General features: G+C 42.5%; 1 protein-coding gene across 2 annotated transcripts; it reads left to right on the forward strand.

Annotated features, from left to right (window-relative positions):
- The first annotated feature begins 770 nt into the window (after positions 1-770).
- kdm3b (lysine (K)-specific demethylase 3B) lies at positions 771-22,841 on the forward strand. 2 transcript variants are annotated; one of them, XM_019874795.1, is made up of 25 exons: positions 772-1,308; positions 3,802-3,957; positions 5,377-5,490; positions 5,699-5,804; positions 6,020-6,144; positions 6,235-6,294; positions 6,689-7,384; positions 10,301-11,507; positions 11,593-11,809; positions 11,911-12,125; positions 13,737-13,889; positions 14,030-14,137; positions 14,223-14,350; positions 14,424-14,721; positions 14,799-15,052; positions 15,301-15,573; positions 15,709-15,880; positions 15,982-16,072; positions 16,163-16,293; positions 16,409-16,528; positions 17,373-17,396; positions 19,925-20,064; positions 20,171-20,347; positions 20,441-20,575; positions 21,846-22,841. In XM_019874795.1, exons 1-25 carry the CDS (start codon positions 1,105-1,107, stop codon positions 21,924-21,926), a joined length of 5,385 nt encoding a protein of 1,794 aa, XP_019730354.1. In that variant the 5' UTR covers positions 772-1,104; the 3' UTR covers positions 21,927-22,841. The 2 variants fall into 2 exon arrangements, with proteins under 2 accessions (XP_019730355.1, XP_019730354.1); XM_019874796.1 differs by lacking the exon at positions 17,373-17,396 and having other exon boundaries at positions 771-1,308.
- Positions 22,842-23,078: the final 237 nt, after the last annotated feature.

Genomic DNA, 23,078 nt, shown 5'->3' on the forward strand with positions numbered 1-23,078 from the left:
GGAAAGATCTAAATCAGACAGGATATGTCTGTCGAGGAACCGGAATTCCCTACCACTGATACATGTCCTTGTCTGCCACCCACCCACCCCTGTTTTATTCCATTTCGTCCACAATCTTGCATGCACCGAAATATTTTCCCCGATATTGAGTGTGTGGGGGGGAGTCGGGGGCGTTAGCGTCTCCCTCTGCACACACCTGCCGCCCCTGGCAAAGACAGATTTTTTGGGGGATAAAGAGAAGTTCTCCTAATTTCTCCGACCCGGCTGTTGCCAGCTGAAAGTGTCAGACAGGTAAAAGAACTTTTCTTTCCCCATTAAAAACGAAAAACGAAAGCGAAAACATAACCACCCTAAAAGTAGCAGTGTTGCTAGCAAACACAATGAAATGAAGAGAAAATAGACTGTTGGGAATACATTGATAGTTTGATGGAACAAATATTATAATTTCTGATAGAGTGTAGCCCAGCCCTGGCCCATGACTGACCACCACTCTCTTATTGCTGGTTGCAGTGTGCAGTGGAGGAGAAATGCATTTATGTTTTTAATAGCTTACTAGGTGAACTTGAAGTGTTGTGTTTGTACCAAGATCAGAGAATTGTATGGGTTCAACGTTCCTTCACCTTCATATAGAGTGCGTGACGCTGGTCCCCTCCATCATATAAAGAAAGAGGAACTGCTTTTGAGGTGGGGGAGGTTGCGTTTTCCCTGCAACAAGCCAGCCACCATTCCGCAGTGGTTCCTATTGTAATTTAGAATATTTCCACTAGAGATCGCTGCTCGCCCAGACAAGATCTGTGTCTCCGCAGTGCTGGTTGCCTACGAGGAGTGCGTTTGATTGTTGCAGGGCTCAATGGCGGACGTAGCAGGGTAGTCGCGTACATCACCGAGGACAATAACATCTCCGCCGTGTTCATTCCGTGCCGCCCGGTGCACGGCGCGATTTCCAGTTAGCGGTGTGTTTAGCGGTACATTTAGCGGCCGCCATCGGCTGTTTACCTCCTCCCTTGTTTGTCTTTTCGGACTTTCGAGTTCGCCTCCGAGCGAGGAAGTTAACACCGTTCGTTCATGCTGGCTCCATAGAGGCAGCTAGTTTGCGGGCAAAACATGGGGGAGTCTCTTGAATTGATCGGGAAGCGTCTACTCTTGCTCCTCGGCGACGGCGGGGCTGCCAACGGATCCGAGTCGGAGCACACGCCGCGAGCCCGGGACTGGCTGCGGGGGACGGTGCGGGCGGTGAGCGTCATCGGCCTGGCCGCCCCGGAGGCTAGCGGAGGAGAGCCGACAACAACTCCTGCTGCGGGACTGACGGTCGGTGTTTACATACGGTGTGGTGTCATACAATGCAACCAAACCACAACCTGCTGGGGTTTATGATCTCATAATTGTTGTTGTTTTTCCTCACTCGACTGGCGCTTGTGTTAACGTGGCTACATTTGTTGACACAGAGTCGTAGCATTGCCATGTACAACCCACCAGCTTGCTAACGTCACAGGCAGCCAGTTGACGCTTTAAACTCGAGACCGAGGATTCTCTGGCCTTCGTATCGGTTGCTTTTTACTATATTTACTAGTCTCAACCACCTTCGAGAATATTACTCAATCGCCACCACATAGATAGAAGTACCATAGCTTGGATTAATTTTTGGCCTAAGAAAGACCATTAGATCGTTTTTGCTCCCCTTCTGCATTGACAAGTAGTATTAGCTTCTTGCTTGCTAGCTGTCTTAGTCCACTTAGCGGCCTTATAACTTGCGAAGCAATTCACTTTACATAGCCATTTAGATCGTCAATGTTAATAAACTAGGACAGTTTAAATTTTGTTATTTTTTACATTGGAATTGTTTTAGTAAAGACGGCGTATTCTACGCTGTGTAGGATTGCCAAAGAAAGACGTTGAGGTGGGTGACCTACATAAATGAAACCCATTAGAAAACCTAACTGGAGATAATAAAAAATTTAAATCTATCGAATGATCTTACATAATTTTTCAATTTCCTGTACATACTCGGATTTAATACATCAAATGCATGCATCCACAAGAAGTTGCAAAAGTAGGGACGCTTTACTGTACAGATTTATGAGCTCTACGGATTTCTTACTTGCCTGCATTATTATTATTTGTATCATCCATACATTCATTTTCTGTACTTGCTTTTACATTTATTTTTGCCACCACCAACTGCAGAGCTCTCCCTAATGGAGTTTTTTTTTTTGGGGGGGGGGGGTTGTCAAAGATAATAAAACCACTGTTGATTACCTTTGTAACTCCTTCAGCGAAACATGAACTTGAGATGAAAGAGAAATTGATAACCTCGATGTCAAAGTGTGCTTGAGTGCAAAAACAAGACTCCAGAAATGTGTAAAAGGCCAGTTTAAGCTCATTAGTAATTGTCCTTGATGGTGGTAGTAATTATCTATTTTTTTTCAATAAGAAAAACTGCATCCCTACTTTTGCACTTTTAAGGAACGATATGAACAGTTTATGGTGTTAGCAGGTACATGCCCAGAATTGTTTTGTATCTAAATTGAAAAAAAGAAAACTTGAGTGTGAATACTACTCGTAGTGAGTGAGGCATGCATTCAAATGTCGCTATGCAAAATTCTCCCCCTTTAAATGGGGCACAACAGCATTGATAGCATGGAAACAGTGCAACTTTCAGGAATACTGCAATGGAATGGAAGATCATTCTTATTTTTATTTACAAAGTCAAAGCAAATGGGTTTCACCTGACTATGAATATTCCGACTGTGCTCTGACATCATACATCACTGACATGGAGGCTATATTCAAGTTTCAAACACTGCTCAATTTTCCAGTGGTTTTCATCACATTTGTTTATCACACATTTTTTTTCTCATGGATACAAATACAGCATTTGTAAATACCGGTACATTGTTTTATTTTCCGCATTGCAGTTATTTTGAAAGTATAGAACATAGAGCTGACATTGGGTTGAAACCTATGTCCACATTTGTTTTTTCTCTACAAGACTATTCATTGGTCAGTCCCCACATGGGTGTGTCATTTTTACAAATTACTGACCAGTCTTGAGTTAGATTGCACTCTTTGAAGATGCAATGTGAGGATTCCGCCTGACACTAACAATAGATCCAATTGGTTTGTTACTGCCGTTAACCTCTGTGGTCAACATTTTGTTTTTAATTAAGAAACATTAATCCACAATAAAGACATATGAAAAGTCTTTGATCATGACGAATACTCTAAATAGGTAGTGGTTTGATATAAAGATGGATAAGAGAACCAAGTCAAAAGTTTAAAAATTGAAGGTAATTGACTGAAGCCATTATGAAATCATTAAAAAAATTATATTGCATATTAAATTGCAATGGCAATTAGATTATTTTTCAAAATCCTTGAGCCGTAGTTCCTACAGTGATGAAGTAATCACAATTTGTATGGAAATTAGTTCCGACTATGCCTACCAACCTAATGCAGTTAGGTTATTTCGAAAAATATCTTTCTGAAAAACACTTTTAAGCCACATGTATAAAACAAACGAGTAACTAACTACGGCTTGAAGTAAATATGTTTTCTTGAGCCATGTGAAAACATATTTGTAAGCGCTCAAAATATGTGATTGCACACCGGTCATAACCTCGGACTCTTTGCTCAAACTTTGGAGCTTTACCATGAGAACACACATGCATAAAATACCATCTGATGTCACTGCTCTTTATTCTTCAAAATGAATCCTCTCTGTTGCATAAAGCACATACACACTGACACTAGGATGGTCTTTGACTTGCATTGTGTGAGTAACTGACTTGTTGTCAACTGCAGGTGTTTGTGGAGTTTGAGAATGCGTCGCAACGGTGTTCGTGGGTGCAGGTGTACGATGATGCCGTTAAGGCTTTGTTAGTGGAAGATTCAATCGTTTGGGCCAACCGGAGTGCTGCTTCTGCGTCTTCCGGCTCAAGCGCAGCCTGGCCTGCTCTGGTGAGTGTCAGGCAGTGTTCACTCTTGAAATTGAATGTATGTTTTCACACCAAACTTGTGGAAAAAAAACAAAACAATACACGGTACACATACAGTGCAGTATTTACTACAATCTGCTTAGCGTTCACACTGACTTTTTAAAAATAATCAGTCCACAAGTTACATGTAAAAAAACAAACTAATGGGGGTAAAAGGAAATACCCAACTTCACTTTCAGTGCTATTTCTCAAAGGGATGCACCGATCGATGTATCAATTGATCATGATGACCATGCCAACAGGATCTTAGAATTGTGATGAAAATGTCTTCTTTTTAAATGAACACATTTCTTGAATATGGCGTAAGTTTAATTGAAATAAAAGCCTTTAGGTTAACAACTTGGCATTACTGACATAGAAACTTTCAACTTCATGATTTTTGAACAGCCTTGCCACATATTTCACCTAAATGTCACCTGTAAGAAGGCAGTTGAGTGATGTTGTATCTCAGTCTGAACACGAGGGGATACCAGGCAAGTGGAATACATCTACAGTAGTTTGATAACAAAGAACAACACGGAGTCATGTGGATTTACATATAAGATGTCGTGTTACCTTTGTGTTTTCACTTCAAAGTCAAGCCAGTAGAAAGAAATACAGAGCTGCTTCTTGAGAATACCACAAGTAAAAAAGTAAAACTGTGACCGGGCAGCAGAAGTGATATTTTATCACACCATTGCTTACTTGTCTTTGCGTGATGTGCCACACCACTGCGGCTTTGTGACGGGAGTGTGGCTGGCTTGGCCAGACCGAGCAGTGAAGGGCGGATTCGGCGACAGGGCTTGAGCAACTTGAACCCCCGAGTGTCGCTATCGGTGCATCCCAAGTTTTTACCTTTGGCTTTGAATATTTTGATCTGACTTTATATAAAATGTACTTTATTGTTGATGTGTGTTGTTGTTGCCTTGTTGTGATATGACTACTCTATCAGGTTGAGTCATTTGAATTAAAATGTGCGTTTTCCCACTTGCAGGTTGCTCTGTCAAGTCTAAGGCTAAATTCAAGGGTATACAGTCAAACCTCGGTTTTCGTCCATAATCCGTTCCAGAAGGCTGTTCGAAAACCGAAATTGTTCGAAAACCGAAACCACGCTCTTGTTCAAATAAAAATGTTTATTGAACACGTCTGCTCACAATGGAAAGCAACACGAGGAAGCGTCACTTCCTCGTCTACCCAAGGAAGCGTCACTTTCTTGTGTAAGGAAGGCGAGAGGAGTCAAATGGTGCATTCAAGTGCGCTCAGTTTGTTCGAGAACCGAAAGTTGTTCGTCATCCGAGGCATAAAAAACTTGAAATTTTTGGTCGAAAACCGAATTGATCGAGAACCGAGACGTTCGAAAACCGAGGTTTAACTGTATGTTTTTCTTTCTTTCTTTCTGTAGGCGTTCCACTCAATAGTGGACAGAGTGGGTTTAGGATCCATGTTTCCGGTGCAGTATTTTGGAAGCAACAATCTTGAGTTCCTTCCTGATAAAAAGTCTATCCACAGGTTTGAGGTGTGTAGATGTTTTAATTTTACTTGTATTTTTTTGCCTTTCGCCTAATTTTAAATGATGACAATCTAAACCATGACACAACATGGACGAAACAATGCAGACATTTGAACTAAATTGACATGAGAGGTACAATTCAATTAGTGGATGATGTATCTATGAAGAGCATGAAAGCACTGAGACACTGAATATGTTTTGTGTTCTTATGCAGGTTGAAAAAGATATAAGACATCCCCTGCTGTTGGAGCAGCCCTCTGTGCAAACTGCCATTTCCAGCTGGCGAAGTGATTTTGAACTGCAAGAGATTCTCAGGAAGGGTAAGAACTTGCAAGCTTTTTGTGTCTTGTGGCTCCCTTTGTGACTGCTGAAAAAAAGGCAAAGGTTTGGAATTTTTTTTTTCATTGTATTTGATTATTTCCTTTTGTCATACCAAGTCCACCTTAAATATGGCTTAAAATGGTATATATTATCCAGATCCACTTTTCCCTACAAAGATCTGCAAAGGTGGGAACCCTCACTTTTCTTTGTGCAGGTTCATACACAATTCAAGGACGAAGGGTGTGCGTGTACCAGCCAGAGCTTGAGGAATGCTGGGCCCTGGGACTAGTCTCAAAGCATGACCTGATCTCACACACAATGGAGATTATGTTGGATAAGGTGATGATTTTAGTTGACAGTTTACTTGAAAATAATTGAGAAATAGTGGGGAAATCATGCTCCCACTAACACGACACGTTTTTGCTGTAGAATAAAGAAAAGCAGCTGGTGGACCCCCGCGTCATACATGTCATGCTGGGGGATGAAGAGGTAAGGCTTTTTAAATCAATGCATGCCTTTTCTTTATTTATAGGGCTATATTCTCTCATATTCTGTTCTCTGGGCCAAAGTGCAAAGTAACTCACAAAATTGCTGCAATTGTTTCACAAGTAGTAATGGGTCACTTTGATGCACAGGATTTACACCAAGAGTAAGATATTGTAATTCCCATCACATGAAAAAGTCCAAATCATGAAAATGTGCACACGGTTTCAATATTTTGCCAGTGCTAAATTTATGTTTGTTGTTGATACCGTGTTTTGAGAGATAATGATACAGTACATTGCAATATTGATATTTGTCCCACCCTCTACCCTTTGTCATATTTTACCTTTGGTTACTGTTTGATACTTGTATTAAAATAACTTCCAATCACTGTTTTTAGCTTGGCAAGAATGGCCGCCGAAAGATGGACAGTGAAACATTGAAGGGTGATAACAGTCGCAGACGCAGAACTGCCTCTGAGGAGGAAGACATGAACTTGAAGCGTTTTAAAGGAGCGGGAGAATTGGGACCCGACGAGCAGAGATGTGATGATTCTAACAAAAACTTGACGGACGGGGCAGATGTGTGCAGAGGAGACTCTGGTGAAAGAGTCAGCAGTACAACCAAAAATGGCGGCACCTTGGAGGCAAGCTTTCTTCAAGGGAAAGTGTCACCCCCCGCCAATTCCTCTGTCCAGATGGACCAGTCAAATGCCAACCCAACACGTTATTACGCCCATGTGAAAGAAAATGGTCGGATGCTCGCCACACAAGGGGCAGCGGACTCAACCACCTCAGTTTCTCATACTCCAACCCCTCCTCCCCTCAAACCAGCACCCTCTCCCTTCTCCGCCACCTCTTTCCCCTCTTTAGGCCAGATGCCAAGCCTGGTCCCGGGAGCCCCGGTCCACAAGGCTTCACCATCCCAACAACCAGTCAGAGAAGATGCCTCCAAATCCTTTTCCAAAACTGCAGCCCTTGTTTCCCCCGGGCCTGTCACCATTTCTTGGTCTTCGCCCGACAACAGCCCGAGTGTGGCGCTGTCTGCCTCTGGAGGCTTTATTGCAAAGGCTCCCGCTTGGGGAAGCCAGACGGAGGTAAGACAACCACAAGTTCTTGTACCTTTTTATATTGTATGTATGAACATTTTTGCTGTGCCTGTAAAGAGACATGATTGTCTTGTTATTATTATGCTCATTAAACACACACACACACACACACACACACACACACACACACACACACACACAACAACACAGGACACAGACCTATCAATATTGACACAGTATGCTGCTGAGACTGTTGAGCTACTTTATTTCTTTTTCCCTGAGGGAGGTGTCTGTAATGTCATTCGGATATTTCTCACTACCCAGGGGCATGCTTGGAAGGTATCTTTGGATTATTACAATGATGTCCTGATCATGCTTTTTTGGCATCAGAGTCCAAGCCCGAGTCTTTTGTTTTAAGTGTCTACCAATACAGAGTCCCGAACCAGTACCTCAGCGATATATTTCAATGTGTATTGGTTCATCTCAGAGCTGGTTTTATCGTGTCAGGTTTTTTGTACTGAGACTCTTACCGGGGTTTTAGCATAAAATTAGCAATTAGCACTATAGCCATGACACACTACCGGTAATTGAATGTTAACCTTTCAGCACAATACATATTAATGTGCAGGACGCTTTATAAAAATGTATTTTCATGTAATTGCCTGGCAATGCAAATTGCACCAATTTGGTTGAATGGCCCATATCAGCATTACCATAGATTGAGGCAATCCTCTGTTTGTTACATTTGATTTACAGTGAGGCAAAAAAGTCTTAAATCCAGCCACCAGTTGTGCCAGTTCTCCCACTTAAAAAGATGAGAGGCCTGTAATTTTCATTATAGGTATACCTCAACTATGCGATATAAAATGAGGGGGAAAAAAATGTAGAAAATCACATTGTCTGATGTTTAAAGAATTTATTTGCAAATTATTTTGGAAAATAAGTATTTGGTCACTTGGAAACAAGCAAGATTTCAGGCTCTCACAGACCTGTAACAGGCTCCTCTGTCCACCCCTCATACCTGTATTCATGTCACCCGTTTGAACTTCTTTATCGGTATAAAAGATGCCTGTCCACAACCAAAAACAGTCACTCTCTAAACTTCACTATGGCCAAAACCAGAGAGCTGTCAAAGGACACCAGAAACAAAATTGTAGACCTGCACCAGACTGGAAAGACTGAATCTGCAATAGGTAAGCAGCTTGGTGTGAAAAAAAATCCACTGTAGGAGCAATTATTAGAAGATGGGAGACACACAAGAGCACTGATAATCTACCTTGGTCTGAGGCTCCATGCAAGATCTCAAAATGGTCAAAAACCCCAGAACCACTTGGGGGGATGTCGTGAATGACCTTCACAGAGCTAGGACCAAAGTAATAAAGGTCAACATCAGCAACACACTCCACCACCAGGGACTCAAATCTTGCAGTACCAGTCGTGTCCTTTGCTAAAGCAAGCAAATGTTCAGGCTGAAGTTTGCTGGAGAGCATTTGGATGATCCAGAAGAGGATTGGGAGAACGTCAGATGACAACACCAAAATAGAACTTTTTGGTAACAACTCCACTGTTTGTCATGTTTGGCGGAGATAGAATGCTGAGTTGCATCCAAAGAACACCCTCCTTGCTGTTAAGCATGCGGTGTAAACATGCTTTAGGGCTGTTTTTCTGTAAAGGGACCAGGATGACTGATCCATGTAAATGAAAGAATGAATGGGGCCACGAATCATCAGATCTCGAGTGAAAACCTCCTTCCACCAGCAAAGGCATTCACATTGAAACCTGGCTGGGTCTTTCAGCATGGCAATGATCCCAAACACATCTCCCGGGTAACGGAGTGGTTTCATAAGAAGCATTTCCATGGCCTTGAGTGGCCTAGCCAGTCTCAACCCTATAGAAAACACGACAGCCGCAGAACATCACTTGTCTAGAGGAGATCTGCATGGAGGAATGGCCCAAAATACCAGCAACAGTGTGTGAAAACCTCGTGAAGACTTACACGAAACGTTTGCTCTCTGTCATTCCCAACAAAGAGTTTAAAACCGTATCGAGATAAACTTTTGTTATTGACCAAATACTTATTTTTCAGCATAATCTGCACAATTGAGACCTAACTAAATACTTTTTGCCCCCCTGTATTTAACGGTAAACAATTAATTCACATGGTTATTTATAAGCTTGTGCGGGCTAAAATGAAGAGCCGACACAGTACGTGCCTGTCTTCTCTCATCTAGGAACGACAATCTTGATTTATGACCTCGTCCATGCAACCAATGGTGAACAAGTCTGGTTGTCACCAAATAATTCATACTTGCTAAACTTGCGTTTGAAGTTATGTTAGTTGGGCGTGTCAATCGCTAACCTCTGTCGCACTCTCAGCTCTCTCAACTGCCATTTAGCGAAGAGGCTTCTTTATTTCAGGCAAGGAAGTCTTACTTAGGAGAATCTTTTGGCTTGCCTCTCCCTCCAAACAAGTTAGGAAGACAAACCCACCGCTCTGTCTGCGTGCAGGAGAGCTGTGCGCGGCGGAGGAGACATCTATGTGGGTGTGTGCGTGTCACACAAACTGTATCACTACCAAAAAAACAAAACAAAAATAACATTGTGAACAATAAAACTAAGCTGCTACTATTCTATTTGGACATTTGGATTATTTTTGTAGCCTCGTGACCTTTGTGAAAATAATAAAACCGATCTTTCTTAGCTGGAAATCACGGGATCCCGATTTTCGTTCACATGATCGAATCAGGACATCCCTATTTGATGATGATTTTTTTTTTTTTCTCAAACCAAATCGTACCATAAGCATAAGCCCCTGTTTGAACCTTATTTTCCTTATCTCTAATGAGTATCCGGGAACTATACACTGATATTATTTCACTACCCAGGATGCAAGCTCACTCATAATCAAATATGCATCATTGCTATCAACCTACTGCATCTGCAATGGATTTTCCTATCTTACAGGCAACTAAGACTGCATTGGGTTATCGGCTTCCAGCAGCTGTGCCTGCTGCTCCTGTTTTTGGAGAGGTTACCTCACAGACCAACGGAGCCGTGACTGCTTCTGCAACCTCCAAGGACGCTTCTAGACCCTTTGGATTTGGCTTTGGTAGAGATAAGACTGAGACTCAATCCAAACAAGACCAAAATTTGTTTTTCCAGTGCATGACAAATAGTCCTGACTCCAACCCAGGCCTAGCTGGTGCTCAAAGCCAGCCCAAGGACACAAATTACTTTGCTGCCGTGTCAGAAACCCTTAACAAGGAACCCCCAAGCCTTTTCAAGTCTGCTACAGAAGGGATGAAAAAGCCAGAGCAGACCAAAACACTTGACGTTCATCCAACAGGTAATGGTGTGCTGAGCAACTCTTCACCAGCCTTTCCGGGCCTGGGTAGCTCTTCTGCTGGAAGGGGATCTGCCATTGGGGCTCCTGCAGCAGCATCTGGACTACCAAACCCATTGAAGAGTTGTAATAACGGTACCTTGACAGGGGCCGTGGTGATGCCGTCTAATTTTAATCCCTCAGAGAGCCATCAGAACCTCTTTCTGCAGGGCTCGAAAGAGCCAGCGAATCCGTTTTTGGCCTATGGGGACAAAAACATACACACGTCATTTGTTGGACTCCCCAGAGTTGAGTGCGCCTCGGACAACAAGCCCAATCTTTTCACTATGGCAGAGCCACCTAAGGGAATTCTGTCCTCCCCTTTTGCTGCACTCTCATCTGCTGCTTCCCCCAGCGCTTCAATCTGTTCACCACCAACCACCACCCAAAGGGCGCAGAATGAAGACACGCAGATAAAAGAAGAAAAGGCAGTTGGGGAAATGCCATCATCCACTTCTGGCAGCTCTGTTTTTGGTACAGCTGGTCCTGCCAGAGCAGGCAACGCTGTCTTTGGAACATCTGGCCCCGCTAGAATGGATCAGCTGTCTGTGTCTTTTGACCATAACCCCACTCAGAAGTTTGCCTTGGAGGAAAGAGCACAATCAACCAAGCGTGACTCTGACCTAAGCAGTAACAGCGACCTGTCAGACCTGAGTGAGAATGAGGAGGGTCCAGACAAAGGCCAAGCCCATGGAGAGTCATCACAGTCTGGGAAGGATGGAGCCATGATGCAAAAAGCTAAAATCCAAGGCGCTGGTAAAAGCCGTCCACGAAATAAGCCTTTCAAAGGTAACCTTGGTCTCAAAAAGTCAGAAGCATAACATTTGATAGAACGTTTGATAGAACGAATTTAACATTGATTTTTATTTTCCAGTGGGCCAGTCTGTACTGAAAGACCAAAGTAAAGTGCGCCGTCTTAAGCAGTCTGGCGAGTCCTTCCTCCAGGATGGCTCGTGCATCAATGTGGCTCCTCACTTGCACAAGTGCCGGGAGTGTCGCCTGGAGCGCTACCGTAAATCTCGCATTGCTGATGATGATAGTGAGGATGACGATGATCCAAATGTGGCTTGTCGTTTCTTTCACTTTCGAAGGTACACCATTATAGCAAGTATTTGTTTTGTACACCTGATGAATTTTCCACAGTGTGACAGATAATTGGTGATCGTTTTTCATCCCTCTCAATTTGCACCAGGTTGGCTTTCACTCGTAAGGGTATGTTACGTGTTGAAGGTTTCCTAAGCCCCCAGCAGAGTGACTCAATGGCAATGGGTCTGTGGCTACCTGCACCCACTGTACAAGAGGGGCTCGACCTTGATACATCCAAGTATATCCTGGCCAATGTGGGTGACCAGTTCTGCCAGCTGGTGATGTCCGAGAAAGAGGCCATGATGATGGTGGAACCTCACCGTATGTACAAAGATCTCATATTTGTTCTTGGGACATACACAAGATGCCAAGTGTTCCGATTTGTCCATATTTTGTCATGGGCAGTTGCCATAGGTTCCGCTGCTACGGATAACTCGAGTGTTCTGGAGAGGAGATAATGCGAGCTGGGTTAGTTTGAAGTTTGCCACTGAGCGAGCGAGTGTCGCAAAATTTGGACTGTACCAATGAATTGCAATATCGTTTGTTGGTCATGGTAATTGCATCTTCCTCATGTCTGACTAGTTTGTGCAGCTCCATGGAAAAGTTACTAGTCATCGCCTCTATTGCTATGAATTAGCTTCACTTCTGACAAGTGCCTTTGTCATGAAAGGAGGACAAGTAATTAAAATTATGAAGCCATGCTAAACCATTAAGCTACCATTAAATTCAGTACCAGACATTTTCAGCCCCCCCCCTTTTATTTATTTTTTTTTTGAGAGAGGGAGGCCACTGAGCGAGCGAGTGTCGCAAAATTTGGACTGTACCAATGAATTGCAATATCGTTTGTTGGTCATGGTAATTGCATCTTCCTCATGTCTGACTAGTTTGTGCAGCTCCATGGAAAAGTTACTAGTCATCGCCTCTATTGCTATGAATTAGCTTCACTTCTGACAAGTGCCTTTGTCATGAAAGGAGGACAAGTAATTAAAATTATGAAGCCATGCTAAACCATTAAGCTACCATTAAATTCAGTACCAGACATTTTCAGCCCCCCCCCTTTTATTTATTTATTTATAGAGAGAGAGAGAGAGAGAGAGACAGAGAGACAGAGAGACAGAGACAGAGAGACCTGGGATTGAATGTGTGAAGTCTGAAAAGAGATGTCTTTTGGAATGTTTCATAAAACATTGGTTCACTTTTACCAGAAGTCTTGCTGTAACTGTGTTACAGCGGAGAGTAGTCATCTATGAACAGCAAATTAATAAGTGTCAAGTGGGAAAATCTAAAACCACTGGATCGTCTGAAAAACGGAAATTTAATTTATACCTTACGGCATATGTTAGGCAAGAGGAGGGGCCTTAAAGTTTAAAAGTACATGTATTAATATACAGACCAGTTACAGTGAGCATTGCCATTTGCTTGCACGCTTGAGTGTTGATTTTCACTTTTCAGATTTGCATGATAAATGTTCTCAAAATCGCATATCTTGTTTTACTCATTTTTGCAAATCAATTTAGCTTTGCTAAAGGACAATACAACCTGAACATTCTTGTAATGTCATTCCATTAATGAAACTGTTGCTACGTTAATGTATATTTAGCAGTACAGTGAGTGGCAAGACATTTTATTGAATAAATCAATACTGAAACAACAAAAGTTAGCTTTAAATATTTCATTACTGAAAACTACTCAAAAGACAATGCAATCAAAATGTAAAGAAAATATTAGTGTATTTGGATTCTTCCCAGTGGCATTTTTTGTTTAGGCTGATGTGCAAATGCTCCTGACTAAATTAAAAATGTTCCTGTCAAAACAACCAGAATGTTCCTGACAGGCGATTACAGGGGGATGGCATCTCTGCATCCAAGTATTCAGATTACCCAAATGTGAATCTCTCCTGTAGTGACATTACTCGCCTTGGTGCTTCTACAGAGAAAGTAGCATGGAAACGTGCTGTACGAGGGGTGAGGGAAATGTGCGACGTGTGTGAGACCACTTTGTTCAACATCCACTGGGTGTGTCGCAAGTGTGGCTTTGGTGTGTGTCTGGACTGCTATCGGCTTCGCAGGAACAGACCAAGAGATGGTAAGTCTTCATAGGTCGTGGTCTTGAATTAAATGTTCCTCGTTACTTTAGGTTCCCCATTTTACAGGTACATGTAAATTCAACCTCAAATACTTGGATGTTTTCGTTGTGGTGTGTTATAAGCATGCTCTATATTTTAGATTTGGAAGATGGTCCGGTGGATGATGTTTTCTCTTGGTTGAAGTGTGCAAAGGGCCAACCTCACGAGCCAGAGAACCTCATGCCGACACAGATTATCCCTGGGACAGGTAACTATTTGCGTTGATACGTTAAGCTTGAGCTGTAAATTTGCTGTCCTGATGTTTGATTGTTCATTCTCATTGTTTCTCTTAGCTCTTTACAACATAGGTGACATGGTGCACTTAGCAAGAGGCAAGTGGGGTATTAAAGCCAACTGCCCCTGTGCCAGTCGGCATACTAAATCCCTTGTCCGCCACAGTGCCCCCAACGGGATTACCCAGGTGCATCATATTGTCACGATTGTCACATTTGGCGTTGAATGCGTTCTTATGGTTGATTTGCTTGTTTCAACAGACAACGCCAAACAATGGTGGCATCCCTGGAGCTACAGCCTCCGCTGTTGGCACAACTCCAAAGTCAGAAAGCGAAACATCAACTCTCAAAACTGAAATTACACAAACAGCGGTATCGTCCAGTGGCGGGATAGGGGAAAGTGTGGGCAGCACCAGCAACTCCACTAGTGGTACATCATCCCTCAGTAACCTTGCACAGTCCTCCTCCAAGGAATTACGGCCATCAGGAGAGGCCAACAGCTCTGCTCTGCACTGGCTTGCAGACTTGGCCACACAGAAATCCAAGGATGACACAAAAGGTGAGGCAAAAGACAAATCAGCACCACTGTTATGAATGAATTTGAAAGAGTTACATCACTGTCTTCCTACCATTCAGAATCTGGTTCACTTCGCGCCATTATGAATCGAGAAAGTCGACCTCCTTTTGGTTTGGACTCACTCGGTGCCCTGTCAAGGCCTTCAGCTTCCAGCCCCAAGCTCTTTAACAGCCTTCTACTGGGCTCCAGCGTGACGCAGTCCAAACCTGAAGGTTCTAGTCTGCGGGACCTGCTCAACTCTGGACCTGGCAAGCTTTCCCAAGGACATGGAGAGAGTGTAGTACCGTTCCCATCCGTCTTTACCTCTGGAGGCGTAAGTGTCAACTCTTTTTGTTTGTGTGTGTGTGTGTGTGTGTGTGTGTGTGTGTGTGTGTGTGTGTGCGCGCGCGGCAGAACAGTACCAGTTTGGTTGCCACGTACTGGTTAATTTATGAGCCTGAAAATTACAATATTGTGAAATTGTTGAGCGTGAAACTCCTAAAAACACAGTACTTAAAAAAGGCTTAAAGTATGTTCAATAAGTGCATAGCTTGTGAACCATGTCTAATTGTCTTTCCTCAGAGTGACAAACTGAAGAGCAGCCTTCCCAACTTCTTGGACCACATCATTGCCTCAGTTGTGGAGACGAAGAAAGCAGAAGGCCGCCGTACCGGAGCCTCTGAGGGAAGTGAGCTTGGTGTGTTGGGTGCCCGCAAAGAGGGAATCATGGGGCTCAGTGTTTTGGAGCCACACACCTCGCACTCCTGGCTCTGTGATGGGCGTCTCCTTTGCCTCCAAGATCCCGGCAATAGCAACAACTGGAAGATCTTCAGAGAGTGCTGGAAGCAGGGACAAGTAAGAACCAAGATGCATATTCCATCTGGTGCTTGTTTTTCCTTTGGTGTAAAACAAGGAACATTTTTCATTGAAGTATCTTTTAACATTGTTTTGGCTTTGGTATATTTACAATTCCTTTTCCTTTCTGCCTAGCCTGTCTTGGTGTCAGGCATACATAAACGACTGAAAGCTGAGTTGTGGCGTCCTGAGGCCTTTAGTGAGGAGTTTGGGGACCAGGATGTCGACTTGGTCAACTGCAGGAACTGTGCCATCATTTCTGATGTGAAAGTGCGAGACTTTTGGGACGGCTTCCAGATCCTCTCCAGTGAGTTCCCAATACTTCTTTGTGAATTGAGCTTTTTTGTTTTTTTTCCTTTGGACTGCATAGCTCCTTTCAACATGTTGAAATGTTTTTATCACCTACAGAGCGACTGAAAGACAGTGAAGGTAACCCAATGGTATTGAAATTAAAGGATTGGCCTCCAGGAGAAGACTTCAGGGATATGATGCCCACACGGTGAGGACAACACCGTTACATCGCGTTTCAAACAGACGTAGATTTAGAAAATGTGTTCATATTTGTGTTTTTCTTCTGTGCGTGTCACAGGTTTGACGATTTAATGGAGAACCTTCCCTTACCTGAGTATACTAAAAGGGATGGCCGGCTAAACCTTGCTGCCCGTCTGCCTAACTTTTTTGTACGACCAGATCTTGGACCCAAGATGTACAATGCTTATGGTGGGACGATATTGCCAAGTTTAATCAATCTTCGCTCTCATTTTTTTGCTCCGTAGTTGCATTTTTGTTTTCATCTCTGATCTTCTAACTTTTCTATGATCGTTGATTTTCTTAGGACTGATCTCGACAGAAGACAGGAAGGTGGGCACCACCAACCTCCATCTTGATGTGTCGGATGCCGTCAATGTCATGGTTTATGTCGGAATACCTCAAGGAGAAGGAGACCTGGAGAAAGGTCAGTGAACTCGCACACTCTAAACATGTACACTTTGTGGTAGTTTTGATATTTTGAAAAGGACTGCTCTGCTCATGCTATTAGGTCTTATACCATCAGCATTTTATTTGAATTGTTTATTCATAGACATTTCTCACCGTGATATTCTAAAAAATACATGCACAAACCTTTTGAGTTTCATTGTTAACTGTTACTCAGTGGGAGTGGCTGGCCTCCCCTGAATCTGAATTCTTTTATCTTGCCAAAATGTTGTGGATGTTTCTATGCTTCAATCTTTGTGGAAGCAGTGTGAAGAGGGCCAGCCTATTTTTTTTTCTTGCTTTAAAGCCAGAACGGTGGCACTTGGAATTAAACTTGTTTGCAGAGTAGCTGTGATTTTCCACTTTTTCTCTAAAATTAAACAATAAAATGATCATCCTCTAGGAACGGTGACTCCATAGTTTTTGCCAGGGGTTGTAATACTATCAGAACGGATGGGCCACAGACCTCATAAATGAGTTCCGAGAAACAAAACAAAAATTCCCGCAGAAATCCTTGTACAGAGTTCCAGTTAGACTTGTTTCAGTTCAAGGTTTAAAGCAAAGCCACAATCTGGTAATCCATAATGTTCAACTATATTGCTTGAGATTCATAATAGTAATTAGAGCCGTGCCAGTTCAGTTGGTGGTGAATTGTGTAGCTCAATTGGCGGTAGTCAACAATAAATCATATACTGCGGTCGTCGACACACAGCCAAGGCATACATTATTCCTTGACACTGTTGTTCGTTGCCACTCCTGCTCCCGTAAAAGACAATTCAGTGGCTATCTGTCCATTTCATTACGGCAACATTTCTCATTCACAGAAGCGGATATCAATGGACGCAAAGGTGTGTAGACTTTCAGTTGTATCACTTCAGTAGCATGCATTTCTTCCTGACTAACCCCCCCCCTTGACTCTACCACTCTTCGCTTTGCAATAGGGCTGGGCGATAATGACCTTAAAATAAATATAACCCCCGCCTCCCCTCCTTCGCTCAAGGGAAGAGCAAATGATAGGGTTATTAGAAAAGACAGTGCCCTCCGTGATTTACTTTATATCTTTCCGAGCAAGTTTTATTTTTCTACATTAACTTGCATCAACTTCAACAAAGAAATCCACACTTGCCATTCATATTTTTCTTTGATCACGTGCTAATAGGTGATTTCTATTGGAAAGTGTCCATTTTCTCAATATGTATCTAAACATGATCCTTAATGAAATTTAAATATTCAGCAATCAAACATTTTAAAAGGAGCCGTCAAAAGCATGGCACGGCTGTTCCATATGTATTTGGTCGAAGAGAATTGTCACACCTTTCTTTATATACAGGTATACTGGTGACCTTAAAACAAATACCTCAGATCAAAAATGTCCACCATTCCAGTTAATACTGCTTTTGCAACAGATAAATAGGAAGCAATGTTCAGCGGGATTAACTCCACAATTGAAATGATTCCCCTTGTCTGTTTTGTAGCAAGAATAAGTTGCAAATCAAATAGTCTCTAGTGGAGTTGGAAAGGTCGCTGACAATGACCTCTATATAAATAAATCTATTTTGTATTGTATTAGCTAGCGATGGAAAAATGATGCTTCAGGAAACACTTGTGATTTTTTTTTTTTTTTTACTCCTCTAGCTGATGCTCTTGGTTGTAAGATAAAGGCTAATGCAATGGAAATTTATGACATTTTCACTCCATCTTTAAACCAAGAATGCCAATTACAGGAGTAAAAAATATCACAGGTGCTTCATTTGCCCTTCATTACCTTCATTACGTTTCCAACCATGATGCTAGTGGAAGCAGTGGATGTCAGTGGGGCACTTTGAGCTGCAGAAGCTGATAAAAAATGTTGATGAAACAAAATTGTCCTGATGAACAAACTTTAATTGATGAATTCATCGCCTAGCCCTGATTTGCAATTATGTATGCAATGATTGGGTTATATGATAATCTCCATTCTGCATTGATATGAACAAAATAATGATAATCATTGAAAAGTGTCCCTGTGATTGTCACATTTTTCCGTATCAATCGCAGAACCTCCTCACCCATCCACCTACCCACCCACCAGCAAAAACGTTGCTTACACTTATTTGCAGCTGCAGTTTGTCCAATTTCTGTGAATTTGATGGTGTAATCACTGTGGGAACCAAGTTTGAATGAAGGGCATCCTGACTTGGCCTCCATTTCCTCTGGCAGGCGTCTCCTCTCTCCTATTCCACTCTTCAGCTGACATTGCAGACAAAACTCTGCTTCCCCCTTTCCTCTTTGGCATTGGAACGAGACATTTTGCAAAATACATTCACAAGAAAGCACTAGGTGTCATTTAGACTAAGGGTCCCCAACCTTTTTTGCCTCACGGACCGGTTTAATGTCAGACAATATTTTCAGAGATCGGCCTTTAAAAGTCGGATAAATACAACAAAATAATATGATATGACCGTCATGAAAACTGGTATTTTCGAAACATAATAAACACGAATCACGACACGAGGAACGTCCTATCTGGCCGCAACACTATCTGGTCACTATGGTAATGTTTACACGTGCCTTCAAAATAAGATAGACCGCAAATACAAAGTGCATGAAAAATACGACTCAGCATCGCCGCATATTATGCAGGCTGGGCTTTGTGCGTGGGAATTTAAGTCGGACTCCTGACACGGTCTTTTCAATGTAGCCTTCTTTTTCTTCAAAGTCGTAGGCTCCTCCTTTTTCTCCTGGCTGGGCCTTTCCCCCTTCCCAAAGAAACTTTCCAAAGACCTTCGTTTTTTACTCATTTTGCTATCTCCTGAGTTTCATTTTAGCGGTAACCTATCACGTGACTGAGAAGCGCGCCTTCGCCTGCGTTAAGAGTGACATATTGTAGACGGATGCAACAGAGGATCCGGTAATTTTTCAAAATAAAACATCTTTCAGATTCCAAAATGAATAAAACGGAAGTAATGTAAGTTATGTACTCTTTCTGTGCGGCCCGGTACCAAATGACCCACGTACCGGTCCCCGGCCCGGGGGTTGGGGGACCTCTGATTTAGACCACTGAGTGAATAATATTTATAAGCAAAAGATTATCCTGCAAAATCACATTTATAGTCCTCACATAGGATGTATTCACACCTGTACTGTTTGGTTTACTTTTATGAAGGTATGAATATACACAAACAAATCCTCGTGCGGCTCAAACAACCAGACCCTGACCCGCTTACTGAGGTGGTCATGGTACAAATTATGAATAGGTCATTTTGCAAAAGTGAATGGCAAATAGGCAACAGATTGCTATAGTATATAGCAAATGGGTCTAGAAAACGAGAGAAGCTGCAGGGAGGTAAGAAACTCTGCTGATGTCATTGCGTTGGTGTTTTGTTTGGACGCCCAGAGGTCATGACCACGATTGAGGAGGGAGATGTGGATGAAATGACAAAGAGGAGGGTGTACAATGGAAATGAGAAACCCGGAGCTCTCTGGCACATCTATGCGGCCAAGGACGCAGAGAAGATCAGAGAACTCCTCCGCAAGGTTAGCAGCCATTGGATACTGTCCCGAATGCCCGTCCCTGGATAAATCGGTGGCAGCATTGGTACCATGGCAAGCTTTTAGTTGACACCTGAGTTTTTCTGTCAAGGTTGGAGAGGAGCAGGGTCAGGAGAACCCGCTCGACCATGACCCCATTCATGACCAGAGCTGGTACTTGGATCAGGTTCTCCGCCGCAGACTCTTTGAAGAATATGGCGTGCAGGGCTGGGCCATTGTGCAGTTCCTGGGTGATGCTGTTTTTATCCCTGCTGGAGCACCACACCAGGTAAGACGTGCATATGGAGGCATGTCTTCATGCATTCCTGCCTGTCTGTTTACTTTTCAATGAACGTAACATTGTTTGTTCTTCTGCCGTCAGGTGCACAACTTGTATAGTTGCATCAAGGCGGCCGAGGACTTTGTGTCTCCAGAGCATGTGAGGCACTGTTTCCGATTGACGCAGGAGTTCAGACACCTTTCTACCACTCATACGAACCATGAAGACAAGCTACAGGTAGGTGTGCCAGATACAGGCCCCCTTTTCAGGCTGACAGTTAAACTGCACCAAGGGACGTGTGTGCTTTAGCATGACTATTATGCAAAACCTACTCAAATAATTTCTACAAAAACAAAGATGTTTTGGTGTAGATTCAGGTCTTGCATTTGTTTGTTTCTACACAAATCATTGTTGAAATTGATTTGGTAGTGTCTGTGAAATCTCATGTTATTTATTTGTTTATTTTTGAGAAAAACAATTTCCATAATAAACGTGGCATTGCCACTGTGAGTTACTCGCATTATTTGTTTGGTAGCTTTGCACCAGACACCCTCCCTGAGCAAACTACCCATTTTCTACCCAGCCCTGGGATATGCAGGGGCTGGGTATTGGGGCACTGGCGAGGAATCGAACTCATGCCGAGTGCATAATAGACAGCAGCATGGAACACTACCAATGCCCCAGAGCCCATAAATTAAGTCAAAGCAATTTATTTTATATAAGATTTAACTTTTAACTTCCACAACTGTCATAAAGACAATACAGTGATTTCACTGTATTATCAACAGAAATTCCCTAAGAAAATACTTCCCCTTGGAAAACGATGACCCAGCAAAACTGAGCGGTAACGGGAGTGCGTTTGCAGCACATTACTGACCCCTAGTGGTGCTTTGTTAGTGCACAAGAAACCGCAGCATGTAACGCCAGTGCCCCATAGCAAATAAAGTCAAAGTAATTTATTTTATATAACCTGCAGTAACTGCATTATTTTAACTTTCACAACTGTCTTCAGGACAGGCACATCATTGCATTAACGAAAATTCAGTACAAAAAAAAAAAAAAATCGTCCCCTTGGAAAATGATGACTAGCAGAGCTGCGAGGTAATAGTGGGTGTGTTTGTAGCACGGTACTGGCCCCTAGTGGTGTTTTGTTCAGTAATGTGGAATTTATGAGACTTAACTAACTAACCAACACGAATAAAATCCATCTTATGTTTGAATACATGGTTAGAGATGGGAAATCCCGGTCCAGAAAGTAAAAACCCTGCCACAAGCTCGTTTACCTGCCGGTTGAATCGAAGCACCTGTGGCGAAAAACAAACTGTGGCAGGGTTTTTACTTTCTGGACCTGCATTTCCCATCTCTGTACATCGTACCATAGACTGGGAGATGTTTGCAGGCAGGTCACTAATGATGCTAAGCATTTCTGTGCTTGTTGAAATGGTAATATTTTCTGCCATCCGTTTATCCCCTAATTGCATAACCGTAATTTTTTTTTCTTCAATAGGTGAAAAACATCATTTATCACGCGGTGAAGGACGCCGTCGGCACACTGAAGTCCCATGACCCGAAACTAGCCCGCCCGTAGTCACTGACCCTTGTGCCGTACAGGATGACTAGCCTCTCAAGACCACTTCACTACATAAGATCTCTACATGCGCATACACATTATATATACGTTATATACACACACACACACACACACACACACACACACACATACAGATACACACTCAAACTGCAGATTTAAGGCATCAAGTGTAGTTTTCCAGGGGCAGTGACAATTTGGATATGGTGGAATAGAATGTCGAATTTGGGAGAAGGGTTCAACCTGGTTCAGTTGCTTGTCAGCGCCAATGAAGGAAGTCCTTTACCGCTGTGCACAGTACGCGCAAACTTGTCTTTTTTTGTTTCTTTGTTTGTTTTGATTAAGGCTGTATTTAAGGTCAATGTGTTTTGTCGTTTCCATTGTATATGTATGATGTGCAAGCAAGGGAGGTAAAAGCTGACGTGCCTTCAAAGCAGATGTTCAGCAACCATATAAGAAACTGCGCGTTCCAGACTCATGTTTCTATTTTACTGACGTCAGTGTATTTCAATAGATGCAAGGTTAACCTGTTTTTGTAGATTTTTGTTGTTGTTGTTGTTGTCGTTCTTGCAGTTTTCAAACTGGGTGCTCCTACACTCAGTGGCTGAAAATGTATTTGTGAAGCAGCCAGTGAAGGAAGCAGACCAAAGTTTTGTATTTTTAGTTTTCACTTTAAGGAGTCGTTTCTTTTGTACACCTCTTTATCATTGCACAAGTAATGATTAGGAGGATTTCATAGAAGAGACTTTTTTGGGTTACTTTGTTTCACAGGCTGAATAACTGCAGATTTCCAACAACATTGTTCGAAAATCACATTTGCAGCTGAACAGAACTACTGGCCATTAACATTGTATCAATATATATTGATCTTAGCAGTCTGTTTGATTTTTCACAATAAAGTCAAGAAAAATGGCAGCGTGTGCGTGTTTTCATAATGGAACTATGTCATTGGCTAATTGCTTGTTTTGGTGATCATCAATAAAATGTGTTTGGATATCGAACTCAACTTGCTATTTGGAGCATTTGACCATTTGAATGTTGAATCTATAAAATAGGACCTGTAAGTGGGGCAAGAAATAGAGAGTGGAAGAACTGCAGTTCCCTCAGAACTTGACGGTGGGAATCCTAAACGATAAACAGAAATACTAATAC

This window comes from Hippocampus comes, unplaced genomic scaffold (assembly GCF_001891065.2).
Source record: "Hippocampus comes isolate QL1 unplaced genomic scaffold, H_comes_QL1_v1.1 scaffold118, whole genome shotgun sequence".
Classification (NCBI taxonomy): Eukaryota; Metazoa; Chordata; class Actinopteri; order Syngnathiformes; family Syngnathidae; genus Hippocampus; species Hippocampus comes.

Excerpts from the sequence above, each read along its gene's own strand:
- kdm3b (XM_019874795.1), top strand. The coding sequence starts at position 1,105 with ATGGGGGAGTCTCTTGAATTGATCGGGAAGCGTCTACTCTTGCTCCTC. Across the intron at positions 14,351-14,423 it reads CCCCCAACGGGATTACCCAG|ACAACGCCAAACAATGGTGG; the intron begins GTGCATCATATT and ends TTGTTTCAACAG. Across the intron at positions 15,881-15,981 it reads CGGCTTCCAGATCCTCTCCA|AGCGACTGAAAGACAGTGAA; the intron begins GTGAGTTCCCAA and ends TATCACCTACAG.